The sequence below is a fragment of the Diaphorina citri genome, unplaced genomic scaffold (assembly GCF_000475195.1).
Source record: "Diaphorina citri unplaced genomic scaffold, Diaci psyllid genome assembly version 1.1 scaffold101, whole genome shotgun sequence".
Taxonomy (NCBI): Eukaryota; Metazoa; Arthropoda; class Insecta; order Hemiptera; family Psyllidae; genus Diaphorina; species Diaphorina citri.
The window spans coordinates 430172-455758 of record NW_007377538.1 but is presented as its reverse complement, the minus strand read 5'-3'; the positions used below and the strand labels follow the sequence as shown (position 1 = coordinate 455758).

The 25587-nt window shown below is 36.7% G+C and overlaps 1 protein-coding gene across 1 annotated transcript; it reads right to left on the bottom strand.

Moving 5' to 3' along the window:
- Positions 1–3052: 3052 nt before the first annotated feature.
- LOC113465402 lies at positions 3053–25553 on the bottom strand. The gene is made up of 2 exons (XM_026819902.1): positions 25392–25553; positions 3053–3956 (listed from the first exon to the last, which is right to left on the bottom strand). Exons 1-2 carry the CDS (start codon positions 25492–25494, stop codon positions 3784–3786), a joined length of 276 nt encoding a protein of 91 aa, XP_026675703.1. The 5' UTR covers positions 25495–25553; the 3' UTR covers positions 3053–3783.
- Positions 25554–25587: the final 34 nt, after the last annotated feature.

The following is a 25587-nucleotide window of genomic DNA, read 5'->3' as shown; positions in this document are numbered from 1 at the left end:
TGTTCCTTATGCCATTCTTAGAAAACCTATTTTTCCAGATAAACTTTGTTTGGAAAATAGTTACATAGTAACTAACTATCTTAGTCACATAATCTACGTAAATTTTACCTTGGCAATTCTCAGGCCTTAAGATTTCAGCAAATGTTGCTCGAACTTGGCACAGAGATTCGATAAATTATGTAGATCGAAAGTATCCTTGGGCCCTGTTTCCAGAAGGTACAGTTCGGCCGTTCTTCCGGACCAAAGTTACGCTATTTAGGGCTGTACAGGGAAAAAGCTCAAAAGGAACTAGCGCTTCTCACGACTTTACCTTTAGCCACAGATCGCTCAAATTTTGCAGATACCACTTTTTTCAGTTGCCCAGTGAACGGATAGGATCCGATAGGCAGTTGAAAAGTGAGTTACATGTTTTAGGATTTGACCTACTGACCGAGTTGTACACTGAAAAAAAGAAGTTTTTTTATATATATATAACTCACCGACTTACCTAAATCGGAATAAAATAATAAATTGATTAAATATTTCCTGATTTACTTCCAACGATCAAACATAGGTAGTTAACGTCATAATAAATCCCACCCCACCAGTAAAAAAAAAAAAAAAAAAAACGGAACATCAAAACACAGGGAAGTGTCTTTCCTCCCAGCCTCTCTCTCTCTCTCTCGGTTCAAAAGGGTTTTTCCTTTGTCAGAATAATTGTTGGGAAAAAGCATGATTTTCAAAAGAAAAAGGCTTTCCCCGTTATTCTCATGTAGGTAGAAAACTTTTCTCTGCGCCTCCCCTTGATGAAATTAATGACCGGAAAAAATGTTTTCAAAATTTTCCCGAGGCAATCTAATTAATTTTAAATCTGTTTAAACCTGAATGGAAAATTTTGTTTACAAAGTTCTGGTCTGGAATAGTATTACTCTTGGTGAATGCCTGAATGGGAAGATTGGGGCTTTGCGTGTGTATGGTAACAAATTTCAAAAAGAACCTGAATGGAAAATTTTGTTTACAAAGTTCTGGTCTGGAATAGTATTACTCTTGGTGAATGCCTGAATGGGAAGATTGGGGCTTTGTGTGTGTATGCTGGCAACAAATTTCAAAAATCATGTTGTTTGACAGTGAGGAATTTTCGAGGTTTTTCAATAGCGCATCAGACGTTTTGGATAATACGTACGTTCTCGGAAGTAGCACGTTCTGTGATAGAATTGGGTATTAGATGTATTTTTGATAGAATGGATTACTAGGCTTTGATGGTTGAGTATTTGATTTGAGGTTGTCAATGTTATCATAGGGCAAAATATTTTACTATAGAGAGAAGTATTATCACAGTGGAGAAATGTTGTTGTGTTTGCCTTAGCGTCTGCATTTCTCAGAATCTCTTCAACACGAGTTAGGTATAGTTTTAGCATCATATGCGTTGAAGACCATGATTTTCAAACATGTTCCTTATAACATTCTTAGAAAACCTATTTCTTAAGATAACCTTTGGTTGGAATTTTGTTTGAATTTTCGAGGATGAAGCTATCTTTGTTACATTATCTACGTAAATTTTCAGTATCGTACCTACAGTGCTAGATTGCAAGTTTCGCTATTGATCGGCTATACAAGGAAAGAGCTCAAAACGAACTACCTTTAGCCACAGGTCGCTCAAATTTTGCAGACTTCGCTACCCGCCTCACGTTACCCTCCCGTAGCCTGAGTGGGTCCAAGAAAAGTCAGCAAAAGACGATTGCCCAGATGCTAGATGGTCCTACCCTGATACCAACCACTTTTAGTGAAAAGTGGGGATTCGTTTGTAGACCAGACCCCGCGATTGTCTTATACAAAATCTAGGCGCAGGGTAGTGCAATTAGATTCTGCAGGTTCCACTGGTTTTGTTCTCCAGTTTGTTCTCCAGAAAAGAAGCGGTTCTATTTTACTTCTGCAAAGTTTCGACTCAGTACTATTTGCCACTGATATCGTATAGTATCAAGCGAAAATAATTGACACCCTTCTTGTCTCCTTGACATTCCTTCCTTCTGCACTTCTTTGCTTTGCCTTATCTTCTTTCTTTCGTGTTCTTTTCTCTCCTATTCTCGTGTATCAATGCCACTCAAAGCTTTGCTCCTCTTATTACATGGGATCCAGCTGTCTATTATCAAGATTAGATAGCAAAATAATTGCTTTCCCTGAGAAAATTCTTTCGCAGTTCAACGTAGAATAGGAATGGATTACTCCGGCATAAAAAGCGCAAAAATATCTTTCGCAAACGTTTTTCTTGTCTATTTCTTTGAATTTCCATTCTATTTCTTTATTTTTATGGTATCAGTAGGTATATGTGTAACTATAATAGGCATTCCTTCAAAAAGGGTTCTTATATTTTGAAATCCTCTGACCAAATGTACATTTTCTTTTGATTTCAGGAGAACCAGTTCGTGGATTTGAACGACGATTTCCGTGTTCACCATTCAGGTAAGGTTCACATTTCTAAACTTGTTGGGTCGGGCGGGAACTCGCCGACGTCCTTAAGTACTCACCTACTAGTGCAAATAATAGAGGAACGCGATATTTATAACTCAATTGCGATCGTCCTGAAATAAAAATTTCACCCGATTACATCACTTTCTTCCCCATAAACTCAATAGAGTATATGATAAGGAAAGTAAAAAGCAAGATCTTACTATACATCTCTTTCTAAAGAGTCTGCCCGACCGTTGCTAAGAACAGTCTTGCCTGAGTTCCCTGCCTTCATAATTTATTCCTCAATTCACATCCAGTATAAGGAAGAGCCTTGGATTTTGGTTTGTGCAAATATATGCTTTCGTATTTAAATTACAATCATGCGGGCTTACTATTGTGACTACAGCGAAGATGTATGTAACCGAATAATTATGAACAGGGGGGAAGAAGAAAGATACACTGAGTATGTGTGTGTAATGAGATATTTCTTTGGGGGAAAACTCATTACAATTTTGAGGCTTAATTTACAACCGTTCCTGGGGTAAATTAAACATACCACGAAGACGCGAAAGATGGAGGATATGCAAAGTCGAGAAATGAAAGGAAAAGAAAAATATAACCAAAATAAAATATTTGGAAGATGTTTATAATTTTCAGAAAATAATTAAATATTGCTTTATTCTGTTTATTTAATAAAAAAAAAACTCGATCACGAAAGGCGATTTTTTAAATGAACACCTAAATCAGTGAACCCTGGTTTTTTCCCTTGATATCCCGTTCGTAAGCACACTGCATTAGTGATGACGTAAAGTGATGACGTAAAATTGGAGTCAAACATTACATGATGGCAAGTTCGTGTCTCGTGTCCTTTAGTTCATTAGCGACTGTCATTAACTCCATTTGATTAGAGTTAATTGCATTTTCCAAATTAAACAACGTCACACCTTTCACTGTATTTGCTTCAGCAATGCGATGGTCAGTACATTTTGTGAAATAGGTGAGGGCATGCGTCCTAGCTGAACACTGAACATGGCGATATATCCTCATACATGAAAAGCCCACTCTGATCCTTAGGTGTAGGGTTAAGCAGTCCCGAAAAGATGGCTTAATTTTATACAAATCTGGAGATGTCCTCCTTATTTGTTTAGAGGATAGAATAATGGGCGGATAAACCAGGGTATAACTTAAATACGAACCCCCCCCCCCCGTCGCCACATCCTCTTCAGTTTGTGCCCCCTAAAACCAGAGGTCTGAGTCCGCCCATGGATAACATAACTTATTAGCTTATTACACAGACAGACGGACAGAAAATAATCTATTTTAATATACAAGCTTTCGACCAATCTAGTCGTCACTTCACCCCTGAATGGTGAGCACTGTGTTGACTGGGCAGCACTCTACTTCGTAAGCGTGACAGGGGGTTCTGGAATAGGAGGCCGGTTTGTCTGTGTGCCTGCATCCGCGGGCCTCCGCGTAGTTTTTGTACGTGCACAATCCGTCTTCGTTGTTAGGGAGCTTGCAGCGGACTCCTGAAACAGAAATTGAATTTCATGAGTCAATGTATATCTCCAACTTCATTTATTATTGAAAAATAATAAATGTTTAGATAAAATACCCGTTACGTGACCTACAGAACATAGAAAATGAGCTTTAAAGTTTTATTTTTTAATGAAGTTTTTCTTGTGCACAGTCCGTCTTCGTTGTTAGGGAGCTTGCAGCGGACTCCTGAAACAGAAATTGAATTTCATGAGTCAATGTATATCTCCAACTCCATTTATTATTGAGATATAATAAATGTTTAGATAAAATACCTGTTACGTGACCTACAGAACATAGAAAATGAGCTTTAAAGTTTTATTTTTTAAAGAAGTTTTTCTTATACGTTCGGCCATGCCTTTTCCACAAGTTTGGCCATGCCTCGGGATGAACTAGCGGTATTCCGGAGCGAAGCGACGGAATTCAGCTAGTTATGTATATTTGTCCAAAAACTATTCGAATTTCAGTTTCTGCCTTCTTCGCCACCCTGTATGTGTATAAGTGTACACTTAACATGTAGTTATAAGGAAATAAAAGGAGAAGATGGAGGAAGAAGGACGAAGAAGGGTTATCACCCATTTCTGCCATGCTCTTTCTTTTATTCTATCCTCTTTTTTACGTCTCCTCACCCTTACCCATTTTTAATTATTAATGCTCCATTGCATTCTCTGTCCCACTCTCCTCGTAATAACTCTTTTCTCCTTTTCTCCTCTAATCGTTCTCTCCCTTTTGTTTTCTCTTTAGCTTCTCATTTTTAGCACCCATTCTAATAGAATCCTCGTCTTCTAAAACGACATCGTGTCTAAGGAAGAAACCGTTTTCTTATACATTTTGCTCCTTTTCCTCGAGCTCTTCTAAAGGAGGGATGATGTCTTATTTGTTGCTTTGCCATAAATAAAATTGTTTATAAGAAAGAAAATTCAAGTAGAAAATTACAGGAAAATTGTTCTTTCTTTTCGTTTTCTCTGATTGTTGAAGCAGATAAACTAGAGTATTATTTCTCCCCTTGTTTTTCCCTTGCCTCGAACTTCCAGAAACATGGTTGACCCAGTGGCAACGCGCTGGTTTGTGCAAAATATTTTGTTTATAAGAAAGAAAATTCAAGTAGAAAATTACAGGAAAATTGTTCTTTCTTTTCGTTTTCTCTGATTGTTGAAGCAGATAAACTGGAGTATTATTTCTCCCCTTGTTTTTCCCTTGCCTCGAACTTCCAGGAACATGGTTGACCCAGTGGCAACGCGCTGGTTTGTGCAAAATATCCAGAAACAAAGGTTTATCCCTGCTTCGGTGGTGTGTAGTGCTCAAGACGGATGTCTGGTAAACAGGAGAACGTGGGACTAATCCCATCCGGGGTATGGGATTGTATCCTCAAACATTGTTTGAGAATTTGGCAATAGTACGAGTAGCCTACTGGTGAAGTGAAGGCATTCTGGTCCTATTTGAGCTGTAGAAATTAGCACTATGACTATACTATTATTGGTATCCTTATGAGGCTCCTTAATGTCCTTGTACATAAATCAGACCTTGATTATTCTAATTCTTCTCTTACAGCTCGTACATCTGACAAGGAAAATGAGTTTGAATTGAGTCCTTTTTAAACGAATGTAGAAAGGCCAGAAAGCTATACTTCTCCCTTTCCCTTACTGTATCCTCAAACATTGTTTGAGAATTTGGCAATAGTACGAGTAGCCTACTGGTGAAGTGAAGGCATTCTGGCCCTATTTGAGCTGTATAAATTAGCACTATGACTATACTATTATTGGTATCCTTATGAGGCTCCTTAATGTCCTTGTACATAAAAATCAGACCTTGATTATTCTGATTCTTCTCTTACAGCTCGTACATCTGACAAGGAAAATGAGTTTGAACTGAGTCCTTTTTAAACAAATGTATAGAAAGGCCAGAAAGCTATACTTCTCCCTTTCCCTTGCCCATGGATCTTTTCAAGAAAGTAATGGAAAAATACATATGAAATACATGTGATATGAAACACAAGTCATTTTCCCTTACCCATGGATCATTTCAAGAAAGTAATGGAAAAATACATGTGAAATACATGTGATATGAAACACATGTCATTAGTATGATAGTATGATGTCTCACATGAATCCTACCGTATTTGAAAGAAATGTTTTGTTTACGTCTGACTGTAACAACAACGCTTGAGGTTCATGTGGGACATGAATCCTACCGTAAGAGCGATTCTGGTGAAATTGATTCTGTACGCAAAAGGTTAAATATACCTATGTCTGGAAACATTTTTTTGACATGAGCGATCAAAAACATGTCTTATTAAGTTGCTTTGTGTTTCAAATGTACATATGTATTATATTCGAGTATATTGCCCTGTTCCCGTCTTGGAGACAAATTTGGAATCGAGGAGCGACGAAAAAATTGAACCACTCTTTTCAGTTGCCCAGTGAACGGATAGGATCCGACAGGCAGTTGAAAAGTGAGTTACATGTTTTAGGATTTGACCTACTGACTGAGTTTTACACTGAAAAAAGAAGTTTTTTTTTTATATATAACTCACCGACTTACCTAAATCGGAATAAAATAATAAATTGATTAAATATTTCCTAATTTGCTTCCAACGATCAAACATAGGTAGTTAACGTCATTATAAATCCCATTCCATTTTGATAGTATGCTAATATGCCCTCATTGATCCTTTAGAAATTGTTGTATTCGCAGTTTTCTACTGAAGTCTTCAATGATACTTCTCAAATAGGAAAAAAGAAAGACGAAAGGTGCCATGGAACTTTCCTATTACTCGAATACTTATCTCTCTTTAGGTACTTACCAATCAGTAGCGAATGTACCTAATATTATTTGTGACTTGAAAAACTTCAGAGAGGATGTAAAGTTGTAAAGTATTTTATCACTATAAGTTTACATTGAATTAAAATTAATTGCAAACCAACCATTATGTTGGTATGTAATTTGTTTGTTGGTGGTTTAACCTCACTAAATTTAAAACTAAAATTTTCGTTACCGAGACTTATGACGGGTTGCTACCCGCCTCACGTTACCCTCCCGTAGCCTGAGTGGGTCTAAGAAAAGTCAGCAAAAGACGATTGCCCAGATGCTAGATGGTCACCTACCCTGATACCAACTACTTTTAGTGAAAAGTGAAGATTCGTTTGTAAACCGCTACCCGCCTCACGTTACCCTCCCGTAGCCTGAGTGGGTCCAAGAAAAGTCAGCAAAAGACGATTGCCCAGATGCTAGATGGTCACCTACCCTGATACCAACCACTTTTAGTGAAAAGTGGGGATTCGTTTGTAGACCAGACCCCGCGATTGTCTTTTGCTAAATCTAGGCGCAGGGTAGTGCGCTTAGATTCTGCAGGTTCCACTGGTTCTCCAGTTCTCCTCCTTTCCAGTTTGTTCTCCAGAAAAGAAGCGGTTCTATTTTACTTCTGCAAAGTTTCGACTCAGTACTATTTGCCACTGATATCGTATAGTATCAAGCGAAAATAATTGACACCCTTCTTGTCTCCTTGACATTCCTTCCTTCTGCACTTTGCCTTATCTTCTTTCTTTTGTGTTCTTTTCTCTCCTATTCTCGTGTATCAATGCCACTCAAAGCTTTGCTCCTCTTATTACATGGGATCCAGCTGTCTATTATCAAGATTAGATAGCAAAATAATTGCTTTCCCTGAGAAAATTCTTTCGCAGTTCAACGTAGAATAGGAATGGATTACTCCGGCATAAAAAGCGCAAAAATATCTTTCGCAAACGTTTTTCTTGTCTATTTCTTTGAATTTCCATTCTATTTCTTTATTTTTATGGTATCAGTAGGTATATTTGTAACTATAATAGGCATTCCTTCAATGCAAAAATATCTTTCGCAAACGTTTTTCTTGTCTATTTCTTTGAATTTCCATTCTATTTCTTTATTTTTATGGTATCAGTAGGTATATGTGTAACTATAATAGGCATTCCTTCAAAAAGGGTTCTTATATTTTGAAATCCTCTGACCAAATGTACATTTTCTTTTGATTTCAGGAGAACCAGTTCGTGGATTTGAACGACGATTTCCGTGTTCACCATTCAGGTAAGGTTCACATTTCTAAACTTGTTGGGTCGGGCGGGAACTCGCCGACGTCCTTAAGTACTCACCTACTTGTGCAAATAATAGAGGCACGCGATATTTATAACTCCTCCGTGTTCACCATTCAGGTAAGGTTCACATTTCTAAACTTGTTGGGTCGGGCGGGAACTCGCCGACGTCCTTAAGTACTCACCTACTAGTGCAAATAATAGAGGAACGCGATATTTATAACTCAATTGCGATCGTCCTGAAATAAAAATTTCACCCGATTACATCACTTTCTTCCCCATAAACTCAATAGAGTATATGATAAGGAAAATAAAAAGCAACATTTTACCTCAGGAATTATAATAACAAACAAATGAAAATGTCGTGTGAGCGTGCTTTTTATCAATTTAAAACCTGGCTGGATTATACGAATTGAATTTGAATATTCATACACCTCAACTATTCTGCATATTGCATAGAAAAGTCTCTTCCCCTCTCTCATAGTTTGATAGGTCGCAGGGAAAGTAGGGAAGGAACCCAAACGATATCTTACTCGTAAATATTCATTGAAAGTCATCATATTTCTTCATGGAAAATCATGGTGCTAGTATTGGGATAAGGTGAGGAAGCAGGCAATGAATTCACATCCAGTATAAGGAAGAGCCTTGGATTTTGGTTTGTGCAAATATATGCTTTCGTATTTAAATTACAATCATGCGGGCTTACCATTGTGACTACAGCGAAGATGTATGTAACCGAATAATTATGAACAAGGGGGAAAGAAAGATACTGATTTGAACGACGATTTCCGTGTTCACCATTCAGGTAAGGTTCACATTTCTAAACTTGTTGGGTCGGGCGGGAACTCGCCGACGTCCTCAAGTACTCACCTACTTGTGCAAATAATAGAGGAACGCGATATTTATAACTCCATTGCGATCGTCCTGAAATAAAAATTTCACCCGATTACATCATGTTCTTCCCCATAAACTCAATAGAGTAGGTATATGATAAGGAAAGTAAAAAGCAACATCTTACTATACATCTCTTTCTAAAGAGTCTGCCCGACCGTTGCTAAGAACAGTCTTGCCTGAGTTCCCTGCCTTCATAATTTATTCCTCAATTCACATCAATTGTCCTGGAGTTCTGATAATTCAACAAAAATTAAGATGTCCTATATCTACCCTGCAAATGCTAACTGTCGCGAGTCGTGTCGGTCGAATTCACATCCAGTATAAGGAAGAGCCTTGGATTTTGGTTTGTGCAAATATATGCTTTCGTATTTAAATTACAATCATGCGGGCTTACTATTGTGACTACAGCGAAGATGTATGTAACCGAATAATTATGAACAGGGGGGAAGAAGAAAGATACACTGAGTATGTGTGTGTAATGAGATATTTCTTTGGGGGAAAACTCATTACAATTTTGAGGCTTAATTTACAACCGTTCCTGGGGTAAATTAAACATACCACGAAGACGCGAAAGATGGAGGATATGCAAAGTCGAGAAATGAAAGGAAAAGAAAAATATAACCAAAATAAAATATTTGGAAGATGTTTATAATTTTCAGAAAATAATTAAATATTGCTTTATTCTGTTTATTTAATAAAAAAAAAACTCGATCACGAAAGGCGATTTTTTAAATGAACACCTAAATCAGTGAACCCTGGTTTTTTCCCTTGATATCCCGTTCGTAAGCACACTGCATTAGTGATGACGTGAAATTGGAGTCAAACATTACATGATGGCAAGTTCGTGTCTCGTGTCCTTTAGTTCATTAGCGACTGTCATTAACTCCATTTGATTAGAGTTAATTGCATTTTCCAAATTAAACAACGTCACACCTTTCACTGTATTTGCTTCAGCAATGCGATGGTCAGAACATTTTGTGAAATAGGTGTGAAATAGGGCATGCGAGTTCTCCCTTTTGTCGAGGGAAGTTTGGAGAAACTTTTGTTTTGATTTTAGGTAGCGTATATTTGGAGATAGGTACATCTACATTAATTTTCTCTCTCTTAGTTAGGTGTAGATAAGACATTCAGAGGAATAGCTTCTTCGTTAGCCACTTTGTACAATGTGTACATAGTTACTTCTAAAAGGTTCTCTTCCCTGTGTACCATTAACAGTCAGTACAACCTCTAGCTTGTAGATATGTAGATGGTTATTCACCTATTTATAGGACCAGGGAACTTCATCAGCAAATGGAAAGAATATTCCCAAAGAAAATTGCAAATCTTTCATGATTTTATCTCCTCTCTTGGCGAGCTGACGGCAAGGGTTCCGCGAGATATTTTGGAAAAATCATACACTAGATAAAATGCAGTTTCAAAACGACCATATGATTTTATCCTCTCTTGAATATCTAACGAACGATTTTTCTGTCTTTTCCTCTTGTTCGTAATTAATCATCGTCAATGAAACTCAACACAGATTGAAAATTATAACATTCGAAGCATTTTAAACATCAGTTTGCCTTTAATAAAATTTACATTTTTTTAATTAAAATATTTTTTTTCCCCATCAGCAGCAATTACTAATTGCGCTTTTTTTATCTTTACTCGGAAAACTAAAAGGCTGGATCGTCAACTCGTGTTTATTTGCATTGCAGAAAAAGTTTCAAGTTATTTTTAAAATAATTGCTAACTAGTGTTTTTTCGTTATTTATTTTTCAAAGTATTATATTTATTTCTATTTTATTTTTTCCTCGTCTTGTGTCTCCTGAAGATCCCGAGGGACTAATTTAACCATTGCTGAACATGTTCTACCATTAAACCCTGATGCCTAATGGCACAGGAGAAAACAGGTGATTAAGAAAAGAGATTTTTCCCCCTTAATGGGTCAATCAATGAGGGAAGAATAGGTACCACGTGGCTGTCAGTAAACACTTTAGATTTAGATAATTAGACAGCTATTTGTTGAGCCCTTACAGTAATCTCAAACACATGGGCTCTTTCCCAGAGTTGCTTTTCTTATACATAGTTTTTGTGTACGTATGTATGTTTGTTCCACGATAACTCTCATCTCTCAAATGACAAATGGCTCGACAGATTTTGATGAAATTTGAAAGAAATGTTCCACATGACAGCAATTCTCTCATTAGCTTCCAGGAATCTAGGTTTTGTTGATCCTTCCAGGGCTCCGGGGGTGCAATCTTGAAAGTTCAGGGTTCCGCAAAGATGTTCACCTTTTAAAAAGGGTTCCGCGGGCCAAACTAATTAAGAAACACTGCTATAGAGGCCTCTCTTCTGAGTAAGGTTCACGGTTCACTGAATGTTCAAGAAAATGAGACGAGGAAAAGGAAAGACTGGAAACGCAAGAAATGCAATTTATGCGATGGCTTTATGCATTGCGATTCTGTTGAACAGAAGGATTAGCCGAGGAGATTATGAGGAAAAAACGATAATTTTATAACAAAGGAAAATATCGCTTGTTCTTTTCCTGTACTCAATATTTTCTACGTCTACAGGGTGTGGTAGTATTGACTTCGCCCTACATAGGAAAACGAAAGACTGGAAACGCAAGAAATGCAATTTATGCGATGGCTTTATGCATTGCGATTCTGTTGAACAGAAGGATTAGCCGAGGAGATTACGAGTATAAGGAAAAAACGATAATTTTATAACAAAGGAAAATATCGCTTGTTTTTTTCCTGTACTCAATATTTTCTACGTCTACAGGGTGTGGTAGTATTGACTTCGCCCTACATAGGAAAATTCCTGTACTCAATATTTTCTACGTCTACAGGGTGTGGTAGTATTGACTTCGCCCTACATAGGAAAATAAAAGAAAACAGGTGGACTATCACAAAAGTACATGCATATTGTGTTATTTTTTGTTCTATCTGGCTTTTTGCACACCTTGTTTGCGAATTTTGAACTTTATATTCTGTCTTTAAGAGAAGGTCTTTACTTACATCGACCTTCATATCTTCTGGAAAGCAGTGATGAATTTTGAGACACCCCACCCCGTTCGATAGAATTCTAATAGAATCAGCAATGGAATAGGAAAATAAAAGAAAACAGGTGGACTATTACAAAAGTACATGCATATTGTGTTATTTTTTGTTCCATCTGGCTTTTTGCACACCTTGTTTGCGAATTTTGAACTTCAAATTCTGTCTTTAAGAGAAGGTCTTTACTTACATCAACCTTCATATCCTCTGAAAAGCAGTGCAAAATTTTGAGACACCCCACCCTGTTCGATAGAATTCTAATAGAATTAGCAATGGGAAATAATTTCCGCATGAAATATTTTTTCTTCCTTTGCATTTATAGTTTGATGATATTAACTCTCACAAGTATTTTAAACGGAGGGAAATGCAGTCGACTCTGGCATTATTATGAATTGCAAATTCCAACAAAGGACTCAGGGGATAGGGAATTGCATAGTTTGTAATCTCCTCATCTCTCTCTCCGCCTATTCTTCCTTTTTGTCTCTCTCCCACGAAATATTTTTTCTTCCTTTGCATTTATAGTTTGATGATATTAACTCTCACAAGTATTTTAAACGGAGGGAAATGCAGTCGACTCTGGTATTATTATGAATTGCAAATTCCAACAAAGGACTCAGCAATGGAAAATAATTTCCGCATGAAATATTTTTTCTTCCTTTGCATTTATAGTTTGATGATATTAACTCTCACAAGTATTTTAAACGTAGGGAAATGCAGTCGACTCTGGTATTATTATGAATTGCAAATTCCAACAAAGGACTCGGGGGATAGGGAATTGCATAGTTTTATTGTAATCTCCTCATCTCTCTCTCCGCCTATTCTTCCTTTTTGTCTCTCTCCCATGTCTCTTCCTATCGTGTTGTAATTTTCCAAATGAATCGTGGAGGAAAGTCAATTTTATCAGCGAGTAGCAATTTATTTTATAATGGCTGGTACAAGATAACAACGTTATCTTTTTATCCGACGGAAATCAAAATGAAAATCTCGTTTTAAACTAGCTGTGTGTTTTTCGTCTGATCGGTTTAGCTACATCGCCTATCGCATCAAACGGTGGAGAGAGGGTACTCCGAATTTCGAGAACGAAAGGGAATACCTAGCTACATCGCCTATCGCATCAAACGGTGGAGAGAGGGTACTCCGAATTTCGAGAACGAAAGGGAATACCAAAAAACTTGAGATCTCTGGAATTCCTGTCTAACAATAGCCAATAGAACATTGACCGTAGTAACCAAGAGCAAAAGCATCCTAGAACTCCAGCTCCTGACCATGACAGAGGTATCATCGTTTTACTAACCAAGTACGTAGTAGGTAAATATATCATGATAAACTGTGAACGTAGCAATTTATTTTATAATGGCTGGTACAAGATAACAACGTTATCTTTTTATCCGACGGAAATCAAAATGAAAATCTCGTTTTAAACCAGCTGTGTGTTTTTCGTCTGATCGGTTTAGCTACATCGCCTATCGCATCAAACGGTGGAGAGAGAATTTCGAGAACGAAAGGGAATACCAAAAAACTTGGGATCTCTGGAATTCCTGTCTAACAATAGCCAATAGAACATTGACCGTAGTAACCAAGAGCAAAAGCATCCTAGAACTCCAGCTCCTGAGCATGACAGAGGTATCATCGTTTTACTAACCAAGTACGTAGTAGGTAAATATATCATGATGGATCTCTGGAATTCCTGTCTAACAATAGCCAATAGAACATTGACCGTAGTAACCAAGAGCAAAAGCATCCTAGAACTCCAGCTCCTGACCATGACAGAGGTATCATCGTTTTACTAACCAAGTACGTAGTAGGTAAATATATCATGATAAACTGTGAACAAGATTTATTAAACCATGATGGTCATTTCCCTTCACACAATTATAAACTCACCTCACAGCTATCTTGCCTTGAGATAGAAACCATAACCTCAGTTCCCTTGCTTCCAAATACTCCTACCATTGGAAACTAACAACGCAATATGCAGTTTCCTTTCGCATAATTTCATCGTTACATCAATGAATTTAACGTTTCCAAATGGAGGGGAGATATAACGGGATACAAAAAACGCAAATTTAGCCCGAGGGGAGCCAATTAACCTAATCCCCTCTGTATACTTGATGCTATGGTGGTTACTCCACTTTGCCTCCTCTTTTTTCCAGAAACACATCAATAGAGTTGTAAAAGCTCCTCTCTGTTTATCATAAGCCGGGCGAAGTATGTCTGTGGTCTGCTGCCGTCCCTTTTCCCTCTCTGACTCTGTAACACCTTGGCGTTAACGGGATACAAAAAACGCAAATTTAGCCCGAGGGGAGCCAATTAACCTAATCCCCTCTGTATACTTGATGCTATGGTGGTTACTCCATTTTGCCTCCTCTTTTTTCCAGAAACACATTAATGGAGTTGTAAAAGCTCCTCTCTGTTTATCATAAGCCGGGCGAAGTATGTCTGTGGTCTGCAGCCGTCCCTTTTCCCTCTCTGACTCTTCAACACCTTGGCGTCAGTCTCTTCAGAGCTGTTGTAGATAACATTTCAGACCGTTGCTATTTTGATAAAAGCGGAGTTGTAAAAGCTCCTCTCTGTTTATCATAAGCCGGGCGAAGTATGTCTGTGGTCTGCAGCCGTCCCTTTTCCCTCTCTGACTCTTTAACACCTTGACGTCAGTCTCTTCAGAGCTGTTGTAGATAACATTTCAGACCGTTGCTATTTTGATGAAAGGATGACAGTTCCTATTTTGATGAAAGCATGATGGACTTGAAAGGACCCGATACGGTTTTATACTACGCGATTTTGGAATAATCAGTACGAGAGCAATGGTAAGGAACTAATCAGTTGACGCGACTGTATATCTCCGACGACATTTTATCAGCGCGGCAGCGATTACTTCAATTTTTTTTTAATATATTGATTGATTTGTAATTTGTATTGAGAATAGATTTCAAGAAGAAGACAGGAAAATGAAAGGAGAGCAAAACCAAGGTACAAGTGATAATCCTATTAAGCAAGTGCTACTTAATGGTGTTTTTCCTACAAATAGTAAGTGTGAACTTGATGAATCCGAAGAAGTCATGCTTTCTAATCTCTGCTGTTTTCATCACTACAAACAGTGCAAACTTTATGTCCCTATATTTTTCTTTTTACTCAACTTTTGAATTTTGATTAAGTTTTTTCATGGGCGAACATTTTTCGCGAAGGAAATTTCATAAAAATAAATCGTCTTGTTTTATTAATATTTTCCTCGGCAATTAAATAGTCCGGGAAAAGTTTGGTTGTTCTTCCCTTCAGTTCTCCCTTTTGTCGAGGGAAGTTTGGAGAAACTTTTGTTTTGATTTTAGGTAGCGTATATTTGGAGAAGTTGACTGTTATAGTCGCGTGAGAGTTGGAGAGAAACTTGATTAACTTTATTATCACTACCACTGACCTATTTTTATTTTTTATGCGTTGGAATACACTCAATAGACTATGCTTGCTAGGGCGGAAACTTCAGATGTCAGGAACATCTGAAGTTTCCTTGCTTTAGAAATCCCACGTGTTTCTGTGTGGAAAGCTGTCTATTTTGTTAATTGTTTTTGCCACAAGATCCATTTTGTACTTCAAAATTGAGGTTTGACTTTTTTTTTGCATGATGAATATTTCAAATTGTCCTCTTTATTATCACTACCACTGACCTATTTTTATGCGTTGGAATACACTCAATAGACTATGCTGCTCTTGTGGTTAATTAGGGCGGAAACATCAGATATTCCTGTCATTGCTTTAGAAGTCCCACGTGTTTATGTGTGGAAAGCTGTCTATTTTGTTATCTAATTATTTTTGCCACAAGATCCATTTTGTACTTCCAAATTGAGGTTTGACTTTTTTTTTTTTTGCATGATGAACATTTCAAATTGTCTTGCATCCGGGGGGTGGATAAATACCCGGGTAAATACCCAATTTTTATTTACCCACCCAGTGGGTATTTACCCACGACCCATCACTAGTCGCGAGTCGTGTCGGTCAAATTGTCTTGGAGTTCTGATAATTCAACAAAAATTAAGATGTCCTATATCTACCCTGCAAATGCTAACTGTCGCGAGTCGTGTCGGTCATTCAAGTAAACCTGCCGTCCTATTAGGTACCTACCCTAGCTAGATTATGTCTTCTCACACATGATTAATATGAGGAAATCTGAGAATTATATGACAGTTCAGGTGTATTATAAATTCATCGCAAATAACTCAAGTAAGGCGTTGTTATTGGCGAACACATCTTCGAGCTTTTGAAATCTCTAAAAAAGCTCTAATCCTTTCTCATTTGCATCATGGAGATAGAAGTCAATAGCTAGGTAGTCAGTAACCTTGTTGAGTTCAGACTCGTGTCAACATTAGGTTTATCAGTTTAATTCGGGCAGCATCTTAGAATATGAGCGTATTCTACAAACTTATTATTATTACTTTAGGTTAAAGAAGGGTCCTGTGATGTCCTTCCTAACCACATAGATTTGAAACAAACTTTCGCCTCATCCCCTCCGCTGTCTCTATTCTCTAATACCCTGAACTTGACACTTGTCAAAGACCTCTGGTGCACCTTCCCATCTTGTACTTAACTTCCAAACTTACGGAAACCCTAGGGATTTTCTTCATCCCCAAGTTTTACAAACTGGTGGACGTTTGTCTGAGTGGCGCTCTTTTTCCACTTCCACAAAGTTTATTTTCTCAAGTTGTTCTCGCAGAACATAAAATGCAGAAAAAAACCTTTTTCAACTTAATCCGTTAATTACTTTTTCCTTATTCTCTTTTCCCCTCTACCTTCTTTTTTAGGTAAATTTTGAATTTTCATAAGTCTTACTTCCTTTTGCCTTTCTCTCACACTTTCTTGCTCCCATACCCTTTTCTGTAAATGGGAAAGAAATGTTCTGAATTTATTCTAGTCCGGAGCTTTTACAAGGTGAACATTTTAGTAGCCGTTGTAATTTACTTTTGAATTTTAAGCTTCTCATTAGTTAGGTACATCTACATTAATTTTCTCTCTCTTAGTTAGGTGTAGATAAGACATTCAGAGGAATAGCTTCTTCGTTAGCCACTTTGTACATAGTTACTCCTAAAAAGTTCTCTTCCCTGTGTACCATTAACAGTCAGTACAACCTCTAGCTTGTAGATATGTAGATGGTTATTCACCTATTTATAGGACCAGGGAACTTCATCAGCAAATGGAAAGAATATTCCCAAAGAAAATTGCAAATCTTTCATGATTTTATCCTCTCTTGAATATCTAACGAACGATTTTTCTGTCTTTTCCTCTTGTTCGTAATTAATCATCGTCAATGAAACTCAACACAGATTGAAAATTATAACATTCGAAGCATTTTAAACATCAGTTTGCCTTTAATAAAATTTACATTTTTTTAATTAAAATATTTTTTTTCCCCATCAGCAGCAATTACTAATTGCGCTTTTTTTATCTTTACTCGGAAAACTAAAAGGCTGGATCGTCAACTCGTGTTTATTTGCATTGCAGAAAAAGTTTCAAGTTATTTTTAAAATAATTGCTAACTAGTGTTTTTTCGTTATTTATTTTTTAAAGTATTATATTTATTTCTATTTTATTTTTTCCTCGTCTTGTGTCTCCTGAAGATCCCGAGGGACTAATTTAACCATTGCTGAACATGAGTTTCATCTAAGTATTATTTATAGTTAGATACGCTACCAGTATTACCAAGGGTCCAATTGGTCGAATTTCTACAATACTCGTATTACTTTTCATTGGGATATTGTGTTAAGCATGAACGCTTGTTATAAATTCAGTTCCTTAATAAATAATAACTGTTCCTTAATAATAACACACGATCCAGATCCGAAGTTCGCAGGACTAAACACTATTGGTAGATTTCATATTCAGAAGTTGTCCTTTTATGTTGATTTAAATTTTCAAATCCACTCTAAGTGATCTTTTATCGTTCTTTTACACCGTTTCGTGTGTAACAACGATGTTCACTCAGCAGAATATCCTCAAATTTCATGTTCACCCTGTTTTAGAATAGTGGCCCCAATATACTAATGCTCATTTGTTATAAAGAGCTTTTACCGCCCTCCTCTTCCACTTTACAACTGTACACAACTTTACACTGAAACAATTTATATCTATTGTATTAGAATTCCTTTGGTCAAGAGGAGGTGCTCTTATAATGTTCAGGGTGGTCGGGTTGCAATTAAAAACTATCCATTTGGAGTTTTTGAAACAATATTCTATTGAAAAAGTTGTCCAACTATTTTCTATTTATAGCACTCAAGCAATATGCGGACAAGACGGTCAAGAGGAGGTGCTCTTATAATGTTCAGGGTGGTCGGGTTGCAATTAAAAAGTTATCACGAGAGTTATCACAGAGATCGTAGATACATATACGAATCTGCGATCTCTGTGATAACTCTCGAACGGCTTCGATGAAATTTGGTACACATGTCCAACACATTTGTAAAGGAAATTTTCTGATTCGTTATTGAGCTGTATTGGGCCTTTGAGGTTCCGGTAGAACGTAGTAAAGTTTGCCTTGTAGCGTCACCCGGTCATCCTATCCACTTCTGCAATAGAATAGGCATTTTAAAAACTTTCTAACCACAAACAGACAAAAGGCTATAATTCTTCAAAGTGTAAGCATATAGTAACTTGAGTGCAGAAGAAGAGAAAGTTTGAACTGAACATTTCCCAACAATAGAATAGAGGGGTCACTCTTGTAACTTATTGTGCCTGGCCCTTTGTTAGAACTTTCAAAGTACCCATTGTCGAATGGTAGGTCGAAGGGCACCCTTTTGAAACCTGAATCAGCATTAAGTGCAGGTTTCTTTCCATTCCATCACCGTGCTTATTGTGTTTTGCCATTAAATACCTCTACTTCTGTGAGTTGTATTACGGTCACTAGGACAAGACTCGTTTTGACCAAAGACCAATTGTGTTCATAAATGACTGAAAAAATGAGGTGAATTTTGAAGACAAAATTTTTTGTCCGTTTGTCCGCGATAAGATAGAGCTTATACCAATCTACGATCTCTGTGATAACTCTCGAACGGCTTCGATGAAATTTGGTACTCATGTCCAACACATTTGTAAAGGAAATTTTCTGATTCGTTTTTGAGCTACATTGGGCCTTTGGGGTTCCCGTAGGACAAGTACCTAAAGTTTGCCTTGTAGCGTCACCCGGTCATCCTATCCACTTCTGCAATAGAATAGGCATTCTAAAAACTTTCTAACCACAAACAGACAAAAGGCTATAATTCTTCAAAGTGTAAGCATATAGTAACTTGAGTGCAGGAGAAGAGAAAGTTTGAACTGAACATTTCCCAACAATAGAATAGAGGGGTCACTCTTGTAACTTATTGTGCCTGGCCCTTTGTTAGAACTTTCAAAGTACCCATTGTCGAATGGTAGGTCGAAGGGCACCCTTTTGAAACCTGAATCAGCATTAAGTGCTGGTATCTTTCCATTCCATCACCGTGCTTATTGTGTTTTGCCATTAAATACCTCTACTTCTGTGAGTTGTATTACGGTCACTTTGCATGTACTTGTATTTAAGACCACTATGTTCCATCTTAATTTTCTATTGTTTTACATGCTACGTGAAGTCCTATTACTCATGAGTTCCTAATGCTTAATGGCCATTCAAAGGAAGTAAAGGTTTCGTAATATTTTACCTATGTGCCAGTTGGGTCTGAAATTCCTTAAAATTAACACAACTTTTGCTCTTTATTATTTCAAGGAGTTTCCATTAACAAGAGGGTCAATTAGTAATTTTGTTTTCAATTTTTCACAGAAAATTTCGCAAACGCCAGACATCTTCAAAAGCAATATACTACAGTCAATAAAGGTAGTCTCTTGTACTTCAGGTATCCTCTTCAAAAATATTAATTTTCTCAAATTGTTTCGGAAAGTCGGTGTAAGAAGCAGTGGTTTCCAATAGTGGAAGACCAAGTTGGGAGACATGTTACCTAATACCCACCAACTCTTTTCCACCGAAATGGGAAATGATCAAATCGTTTACTCCAAGGGGGAGTCATCCCTTCCCCTTTGGATACTACTGATTAGTGAAGTACTGGGACTCGTGGGAAAAGAGTCAATCATATAAGGGAAACAGACCGAAAAAAAATATAGAAATACCTCTGTACATTTAAGGTATTAAAAAGTAACAGTTGTAATATCATGGGTAAGTATAGGTAGGTATCATGAAATACATAGAATGATATGAAATATGTACATAGAATGGCTACCCTCCTAATGTGCACCAAAGTCTGAAATTCGAGAATAAAAGTATGTTCCCACTCACAAATTATTTTCAAATTTGACTTTTTCTATCTCTATTGAAATGCATTGTGCTTGAAGCTCTTAGCTAAATTGAAATGATTCGAAATCTGCATTATTATGAGCAATATTATGAAGAACTTGTAAGACAAACAAAAGTAACTGTCATTCAACTGTGAAACCCAGAGCTCAGAATAGTCAGAATCAAAGCTGCGTTGGTTTTAAGACTTTTTTTATTGTCTTACAGGATACCTTGGAAATATTTAACGATATTCAAAAGGAGCTTTTCTTTTGATGCTGTTTGTGATTCGCACATTCGAAGATATCCGCAAAGTGGTGTAGTGATTAGGGCGTTCAACTTCGGATCTGGAAGTTGGTGGTTCAAGCCCAAGTGATCGAGGGAAACAATAACAATATTTGTGGGACCAAGTTATTGAGGAGTGTTAACTTGAGAACAATATTAGTGACAAGCATTGAAGTTCAACATAGTTAACTGTTAAAAATCCTTAATTCCTTATCCCGAAGGATTCATAGTTTAAAAATCTTTATTTCTTTTTCCCAAAGATTTTTTTTTTCCCTTTTTTTTTTTTTTTTTTTTTTTTTTTTTTTTTTTTTTAATAAACACAAATGAAAAAGTAAAAAAAAGTTTAGAGATATGCACACAAAACTCTGGTAACTAAGAATGAAGTTAGTTGGTTTTTTATTATTCTTTTTTTATTTAGAAACGTTAAAAATAGAAACTCAAATGTTCAAAACTCAATTTTTTCCTTTCCCTATTTAAAATAGAGTTCTTGTGTAGGAGCTATAAATAATGGAAAAATTCTAGGGAAAGAAATGAGTGTTTAGATATTTATGATTTTGATTAAAAATTAAATAGGTAAACATATATTTTATTAATCAGCTAATCTCTTTTGTATTGTCCACAGTAACCGAAGTAATGCTCAAAGATATTCCAAAATAGGATAAAAATCGACGATAGGTCCCGATATTTCTGTAGGTTTTTTGACTGCACGTGCAAACCAAAATATTCCTGATGTGTAAAGTGCACTTTCAATATGTATCAGAAAGCTTGCACAGCATTTAAATTGATGGAATATTGCAGAGGAAACTCCAGGTAAGCTGGTAGGAATTTATTATGATGCGTTACTGTACCAATTTTGACTGCACGTGCAAACCAAAATATTCCTGATGTGTAAAGTGCACTTTCAATATGTATCAGAAAGCTTGCACAGCATTTAAATTGATGTAATATTGCAGAGGAAACTCCAGGTAAGCTGGTAGGAATTTATTATGATGCGTTACTGTACCAATTCCAGCTTCCCCAAGATGTTTCCACTTGACGGTAAAATGTTATTTTGTTTTCGTACTATCGTAAAAAAATGTCATCGAAATAAAAATGGCATTTCATGCTTCCTCGAATAAGAATATCGTAGAGCGTTGTTTAAACAGAGCGGTGTCTTCTAAGCGGACTTGATTTATTGATCAACCAGGTTGTCACCTACTCCAAAAGTTGATCTAGGGCCCAGAACATACGCTTCAACATAACCCAAAATGGTGATTCGATAGATTGTTGCTGTCGAAAAACCAGGTTTACGTTGTTTAAACAGAGCGGTGTCTTCTAAGCGGACTTGATTTATTGATCAACCAGGTTGTCACCTACTCCAAAAGTTGATCTAGGGCCAGGAACATACGCTTCAAGCTTCAACATAACTCCCAACATGGTCTTTCGATAGATTGTTGCTGTCGAAAAACCAGGTTTGCAATATTTGCATGTGTACGCGAAATCAGCGCAAATTTTAAACTTGTTTAAACCCAAAATTTTGTGCAAATATCGCGCACACACTCAACGATTTGTTGAAAGACCAGATTGGTAAACCATCAGGAACGAGGGAAAGCATCGTGCATCTATTTTACAAAGTTGTCATCTCATGGAAACCTTCTCTTCCATCTCAAATGCAATATTCTTCCCAACCGACATACAAGAAATGATAAAAATGTCGGAATACGTAAAATAAATATTAAATTGATAAGTAACTGTGTATGGCTCTGAGAAAGAAACTTCATTTCATTCAGCACCCTAGGAGATGGAAGGTAGTAGTAGTAATGCAATATATTTGTTCGTGAAATGCAATAGGTGATTTTTTTTAGGGCCTTATAACTTTAATTTATAAGTTGAGACTAATATAATGTACTCACTTGTAAACATTGAATAGGTTGAAATAGCCTGATTCATGTTATACTAAAGAGGCATTTCACATTAGGACAGAGATTTTTCAGTCCAGAATTTCATATAAAACCAATTTGACACGTTGAAAATTGTCATAAATTTTTGAGTGTGCTCTTCTTAGCAAGCAAGCCTGAAGAAATACATACTTCGAAGTCTCATACAACAGAATTCATTCGTATAATTGGACTATAAGACTGCATATTATTTGATATAATATGCATTATATGGAGTATTTGATAATCATTTTCATGTTATATCCACGTCAAATGCCATCATACCTCTATTCGTTCTATTTCATAATGTAGAATGAGGGTTTATAATAGGAGATAAATAAATGACTCCTCTTCCTCCTGCTCTCCCTTTTCATCTCTTTCTCCAGTTTTCCACACAAAAATGTCAGAATTGCTAATGGTATCTTCACTGTCAACGCTAATGTAAACTCTGTGGCGCTATAAATTATACAAGGAAACCATGACATGAGATTTGAAAATTCTATCAGACTCGGAAATTTGACAAACAAGTATGACGGAGAAACACGGAGAGAGAGAGAGAGAGAACGAAAGAATGACGACAGGAAATAGAGGAAGGAAAGAAATCTGGTGGGGAACATCACACGATTTTCTTTTACATCCTAAATCAACAAACTTTGCTACAAAGAAATATGTATAGTGATAGACTGATGAAGAAAAAAAAAATAGGTAGGTATATCTTTCGAATTTTTTCTTTCTATTTTTCAAGCTTAGCCTAACCTAAAGCTTAGCCCTGTGTACCTATAACTTCTACCTTAATCTCTCACCTATTTTCTCTGGAGATTTTCTCAATTGAAATTGCCTTTGAAAGAGGAATATCCTAGTTCAATCCCCAAGTGAGTCAAAACTTTGATATACATATCATGTATTAACTACCTATTAAGGAGCGCGGTAGCGCTCCGCCCCACCAAGTCAAGAAAGTTTGACCGTGCTGAACATGAGTTTCATCTAAGTATTATTTATAGTTAGATACGCTACCAGTATTACCAAGGGTCCAATTGGTCGAATTTCTACAATATTACTTTTCATTGGGATATTGTGTTAAGCATGAACGCTTGTTATAAATTCAGTTCCCTAATAAATAATAACTGTTCCTTAATAATAACACACGATAGTCAGTACAACCTCTAGCTTGTAGATATGTAGATGGTTATTCACCTATTTATAGGACCAGGGAACTTCATCAGCAAATGGAAAGAATTTTCCCAAAGAAAAAAATGCAAATCTTTCATGATTTTATCCTACGAAAGAATGACGACAGGAAATAGAGGAAGGAAAGAAATCTGGTGGGGAACATCACACGATTTTCTTTTACATCCTAAATCAACAAATTTTGCTACAAAGAAATATGTATAGTGATAGACTGACATTACAACAGATTTAGGTTTTTTTCTGATACAAGAATTAATAGGGAAACTAAAATTCTCAATTCCAAGCCCCATATTGACTCAGGGGACCTTGAAACCCTCTAAAAATCTGTACTGGTTTCAATTCTTTGTCGTCAATTTTTCTGATACAAGAATTAATAGGGAAACTAAAATTCTCAATTCCAAGCCCCATATTGACTCAGGGGACCTTGAAACCCTCTAAAAATGGTTTCAATTCTTTGTCGTCAACATATCCTCCTTAACTAATTGTTATTGTTATTTCTATTGATCTGTTGCAGGTAAAAATCCCAAAGAGACAAAACTACATTATTTTATTGTGAAATCATTCTGGATTCCAAAATCATTCAAAAATTCGATGAGATCTCAAATGGCTTTCTATTTAGAATTTCAGAGTGAGGTATGTACCTTATTTAAATAAGTTCTACTTTCTCGGATTAAGAGGATTACTTTGCATCTCTCCGATTCCTTTCGAGTTATACCGAAGGTATATGGATGCCTTTTTTCCGTTACTTTGGTCTCCTTTTATAACCTCCCTGAGAACTTCCTCCTTCCATACTTTTGTTCTTTATTTTGGACTTTGCTACAAAATGAAAGAGACCCCCTCCTTCCGGAATCGACAAAGCTTTTAAATTTCCTTTTCCTTTTATTTCCTTCAAAATTTTGTCGAAATTAAAACATTGCGTTGAAACAATGCGTAATTAAATTTTTCTAAATGAAGGAAAAAAGTAATTAAGAATATCATCGCTCCAGTGTAATGGCGTCATCAGAAAATCAAAAACCGTTTGATATTCAAATGAAGAATTTCAGGAGTTTTTTCCTCCCTCGTTTGAAAAAGAAAAAACTTCAAGTGCGTGTATCAAAGAGAAAACGAAATAAAAGAGATTTATCAATTAAGTCGTGTTTTAATGAGATTTTTTCAGCCCAGGGCCGGTGAATGAAATCAAACTGAAGTGGTTTCTACAAATGAAATTAACGAAGCAATCATAAAAGTGAACAAATCTATTCCGATTTCCAATTATTGTGTGTGGTTTTGAGCGCAGGTAGATCTAAATTACTCCCGGTTGTTCCCTTTTCTCCATTTTAACAAAACTCTTCAGTTGTCTTCTTCTCATCACTTATTTTAACAAAATTTTATTATTTTTCCCATCACTTATTTCAACAAAATTTTCTTCGTCATTAGAAGACTAGGCTGCGTAGGTTGTAGAGAGTGTGAGTTTTGCAAATAAGAACTACCTACTCTTCAGTGGACTACTCGGTCAATGAGTCAGATCCTAACTCCCTAAACTTATTGGGAAGAGAGACAGATCCTTATACTTGACTCAATATACCTATCTATAGGGATCTGACTCATTGACTGAGTAGTCCATTGAGAATAATTGAGGGTTTTGATTCAAAAACGACTTAAGCCCATAATATAAATCTCATGACCCCTAAAAGTCGTTTTTTCTTCAAACCCCTCAATTGCTCTTTTATGTATCTCTCTCTTTACACAGCTGTAGTAGGTTGTCTAAAAGTTAATAACTCACCACAAACGCTGTTGCACTCCTCGAAGGTCTGGAACAAGTTGGTGTTCTCGGTGCAGTCAGCATCTCCTCTATTGACGTAATATTCCCGGCATGAATTGAACATGACGTGGAAGAACCAGCCTCGCTTCACAAACCCGGGTAGCTCGTAGAGAGACGTGTTGCACGTGCCCCCCCCCCCCCCCGTGTTGCATAAAGT